The 4,414-nt window shown below is 63.6% G+C and overlaps 1 protein-coding gene across 1 annotated transcript in view; it reads right to left on the bottom strand.

Moving 5' to 3' along the window:
- Positions 1-2,655: 2,655 nt before the first annotated feature.
- Positions 2,656-4,414, bottom strand: part of EXTL1 (exostosin like glycosyltransferase 1) — a 41,294-nt gene continuing 39,535 nt past the window's right edge. The window contains exons 10-11 of the mRNA XM_019512454.1: positions 3,994-4,165; positions 2,656-3,169 (exon numbers count right to left, since the gene is read on the bottom strand). Coding sequence (XP_019367999.1) covers positions 2,981-3,169; positions 3,994-4,165 — 361 coding nt within the window. The 3' untranslated portion in view covers positions 2,656-2,980. The remainder of the gene's footprint in view (positions 3,170-3,993; positions 4,166-4,414) is intronic.

The raw sequence follows: 4,414 nt of genomic DNA, 5'->3' as shown, positions 1-4,414 counted from the left end.
TGTAGGGCACGGGGGGGGCGGGTTCCCCCCCCCCCCCCCCAGCAGTGTGTGAATGGCCTGGATCTGCTCTCCACCCCTTTAATCAAACCGGTTTGGCTTCCTCTTGACTCTGGTCATGGCTGGTGTTCCTCCCCCCCTTCTCTCCATCTCCTCTCTTCCCACAGTGTTTTCTGGCCTTCCCGACTCCCCGCACCCACCCCGCCACCCGCAGCATGGGTGATGGGTGCAAAACAGGAGGGGAAGGGCCCGGGCCCGTGAGCAAAGGGCTCTCCCACCCTCGGCCGTGTTGACTCAGGGCCGTGTCCTACAGAGGTCACGACGCCCAGCGCCGCGCCGGGAGCAGGGAGCCGTGTGCACATCTGCCAGCCAGCGTTTTGCTCCAGCGGAGACTGCAAACATCTGTCACCGCTTCCAGGGACAGGAATCACGGCCTGTTTTAAAGGGAAAGGGATGTGGGATCTGGGGGCCGAGCAACGGCACCTCTGCTCCGACACGCTGCTGTGCTGCGCCGCCAGGCTTGTTCCTGTGCCAGCTGCGAGCCCTGTCCGAGAGGCTCCAGGGAGGATGTTCCCTCTTCTGCTGTGGGCACGAGGCTCCCGCGCGGGCATTGCCAGCTGTTTGGCCAGATGTCATCACCAGCCTTCCCAGCACATCAGCTTTATGGAGAGGGCCGGAGCACCATCCACACCCAGGAGCGCAGGAAAGGGGAGCGGTGGCCATCGCTTGCAGCCACCCAGAGGCGTGCACCGTGGCTGCGCGTCACGGCACAGCTGCGTCCCACCCCAGAGGTTGCTGCATTGTGCTGGTGGGTGACATGGCTCCTGTCTAGGACGCACATCAGGGCAGGGGGGATTCCTCTCCATGCAAGGTGTTGGTGTCCCCCAAAATCCACTGGGTGCCCGGCGGATCAGGAGAAAAAGCCGTAGGGCTCCCAGTGTCCGGATCTGCGGCACCAGGAAGCGAACACCAGGCAGGGATGGAGCAGGGGGATTTCTTTCCACCTTCATTCCCCCTTGCCTCGGTTCCAGGTTTATTGATGATTAAACACTGTTTTCCGAGTCTACAACCGCGGGCACATTAACCAGATCTTATCCTAAGAGCCGGCAGCAGCCTGGCCGTGGCGCTGGCACCTCACTTCCCAAGCAGCTGCCACGGCTCATTTATCTTCCAGCTTGAGGCTGATCCAAATCCCGGGTTACGGCTGCTTAATTAGCTGCTAAAAATTTCCTGCTGGACTTTTTTCCTGCTTACGCAGGCAGGGCTTAACCTGGAGCACCTCAGGGTATGCTCTCTCTCTCCTGCAGGGTGCTGCAAGCTTCCCTGCAGCAGTGCCCAGGGAGTGCAAACTGTGAACTTCCCTGCAACAGTGCCCTGCTTTGCCCAGCCTGGGTCCCTGCACAGTGTCTTTTCATGCCAGGGTAAGCAGAGCTAATGCCTTCCACTGCCTTTGCTCCAAAGCTCCCCAAGTGCTTTGCAAGCCACTGGCCCCCACCAGCCTGCCCTGTCCTCCTGATGGGGAAACTGAGGCGCACAGAGGTCTACACTGGGTGTCTGCTGGCTTTGGGTGCCCCTGTGCCCAGGCACCCACCTTGCAGCAGCAGGGTTTGGTTCCCAGAGGTGCCCAGTGCCCACTGATCCCATTGGCTCCAGTGTGATTTGCCAGAGATGAACTTAGGTGGCAAATCAGGTCAGAGGGGCCAGGTACTCTGGGGTACAAAGGTGCCCAGCTCTCGGTGATACCCCGGGGAGTTAGGCCCCCAGCAGCCTCAGCTGATTGGAGCCCGGTGGGGGTGGGTCTCAAGCCAAATCAGCCTGACAATTTGCAAAACCCTCCACTGAGTTGCTTATCCAAGGTCACCGTGCGTGCGAGCCCGAGGCCGGGCTCCCAGGTGCTCTGTTCCCAGCGCCGCGCTCTCCCTAAACACAGCGCTCGCTGCTGGGGCTGGAAGCAGACCCCAGATGTCCCGTTTCCCGGTGCTGCCAGCCTATGCACCCCTGGGACACGCTACCTCAGCTCGCCGGCAGCTTGCCACATGCTGTCCATTGCCCATGCTGGCTGGTAACCCTACCCGCATCAGCTCTGCCCCGGTCCCTGGATTGCCGTCTCTGCACAGCCCGGGCTCCAGCTCCCGGAGTCGAGTGATCCTTTGGATCACCCAGCCCTCCCGCCTGTGGCGTCACGCCTGGGAACAATACATCCCCACCACGTCCCAGCCTGAAGGCAGCAAATGACAAGGACAAGCCGTTTGCTGGGGGTTGTAGCTGTCATGATGCTGAAGCCAGTCCCCTGCCCTGGGGAGCCAAGGCAACAGACAGAGCCAGGGGTGTCCCCGACGGCTCCTGTCGGCCTGGCCCCAACCCTCGCGCATGCTGGGTGTCTCCGGGAAAATCTGAGAGCATCACCTCACCCCCCCGGGTTGCAGCGAGGCTGGCTGAGGGTTGGATCTGCTACGGGAGGTCGGGGTGGGGGCCCAAGCTGAGCTGCTCTTGGGGCAGGGCAATGCAACCTCTGCAGCCTTTTTCCAGGTGCCACAGGTTTGGAGCCAGCCCGTCGTTCCCGGGGGTGAGCCTATTCCCGGCGGAAGCTGCCCCCTCGCAGCAGCTCCCCGGCATACGTGACCGTGTGGGGCAATAACGGACCGTCACGAGAGAAGCGAGGCAGCCTCGTCCCCACGGCTGCCTGGGGCAGGCCCCCGGGGAGCCCGGCATCCCTGCAAGCCTTTATTTGTACTGGTAAAACCCAATAAGACGGAAATGCCTGCCAGCGTCCAACAGCGCGTATCGGCCCCGCTCCCAGTCCAGCCTGGGCACCCTACGGTGCTGCTAATAACCGCGCCTGGCTCGGTCCCTGGCTGGCAACTGCAGCCGTCCGGTCCCCGGGGCACCGCCAGCCGGGTGTTTTGCCTGGTACCATCCAGCCCCCGCCCGGGGATCCCAGCCAGCAGCCGGCTGCCCTCCGGCGGCCCCACGGTCCCCCCCGCTATTGCTTCTCCAGCTGCCGGTACTTCTTGCGCAGCACAGAGACCTGGTCCTTGAAGAGCACGGGGTCGAGGCGGAGCTGGGAGTGCACCAGCGGCATGTACCCGAACCCGGCGGCGAAGCGGTTGACGCAGGCCTGGCGCTGGGAGAAACGGAGAGGCCCACCGGAGACGCCTGCGCTCTGGGATGCCTGGGGAGACACGAGCAGAGGGTGAGCTCGGGGCTGGGGAGCGGGCAAGGTGTGGGGTTGCCACCTCAGAGGAGTCGTTCCCACGGTGCGTTAGAAGAGGCGGCTGGAGCCGTGATCTGGATGTCGCCTGTTCTGCTATGGGGGTTTCCATGTTTCGGGGCTGTGCTGGGGGCTGCCCCCCACCCCTCTGTCCACAACAGGTCGAGGCGGGGGGTTAAGCCCTCCCCAGAGGCACCCAGTGTTGGCAGCAGCCCCGGCTTGGGACTTTGCCAGTGCTCCTGCTGGGACCCCAAGCAAAAGCTCCTGGCTAGAGGATCTTGCACATCTGCTCAGGGTCAGCTCGATGTCACATTTGGGGTCAGGAAGGACTTTCCCCCCGTGCTCAGACTGGTACAGACGGGAAGGGGGTTTGCCTTCCTCCGCAGCGGGGGCACGGCCTCTGCTGGGGATCTCCTGAGTGCGTGTTAACAACCTGTTACAGAAGCAGGACGTTGGCTGTCGCGGTCCCCCTGCTTTCCCCACGGCAGGTTCGGGTGTGATGTCTGGCGCGGTGTCACGGCTGACTTGTTTCACTGCGCGTTTAGATGATGGATTTGTACAGGATGGTTTGGACAGGGCTGATCCTGCCTCACGACGTGACCCCCCAGCTCCGCTTCTCTAGGGTTGGGTGGAAGCTGACCCAGGACTAGACAGAGCCCTTGGACCGTCGCCGCTGGCGGGGGGGACAGGATGGAGAGGGCATCTCCATCTCCACTTCCGGGGCTCGGCTGCACCTCCCCTTCACCCTCTCCCCACGCCCGGGCATGGGACCCAGGTGTCCCCACCTGCTGCGGGGCGGCCTCCTTGTGCTGCTTCCTCTGCGTCACCTTGACGGGCGGCAGGCGGGTGACGGCAGAGACGAGGAAGTTCATCAGGATGTCCTCGCAGTCGCCCAGCTGGTCGCTCAGCTCCCGCAGCCCCACGGGCAGGTAGTGGGTGAACAGGCTGTGGTAGTACCTGGGGGGGAGCAGTGCAGAGCCAGGGTGACCCCTAGGCAGGGGCTGGGCTGCCCTCGGGGTATGGCGCACAAGTGGGGGAAGAGAGGGCTCATATGCAGGCTGCAGGCTGAGAAAGGAGGGTGACCGCAGCCCTGGACCCCCGAGCCCCCCACCCTCCAGGGTGCTGCAGGGCACCCAGCCCCTCCAGCACCAGCCCACACTTTCCTTCCAAGGGGACGGGGAGCCCATGGGGCCTATGCCCCAATTC

The sequence above is a fragment of the Gavialis gangeticus genome, unplaced genomic scaffold (assembly GCF_001723915.1).
Source record: "Gavialis gangeticus isolate Ggan-Ray unplaced genomic scaffold, GavGan_comp1, whole genome shotgun sequence".
Taxonomy (NCBI): Eukaryota; Metazoa; Chordata; order Crocodylia; family Gavialidae; genus Gavialis; species Gavialis gangeticus.
This window is presented reverse-complemented; position numbering and strand designations above follow the sequence as displayed.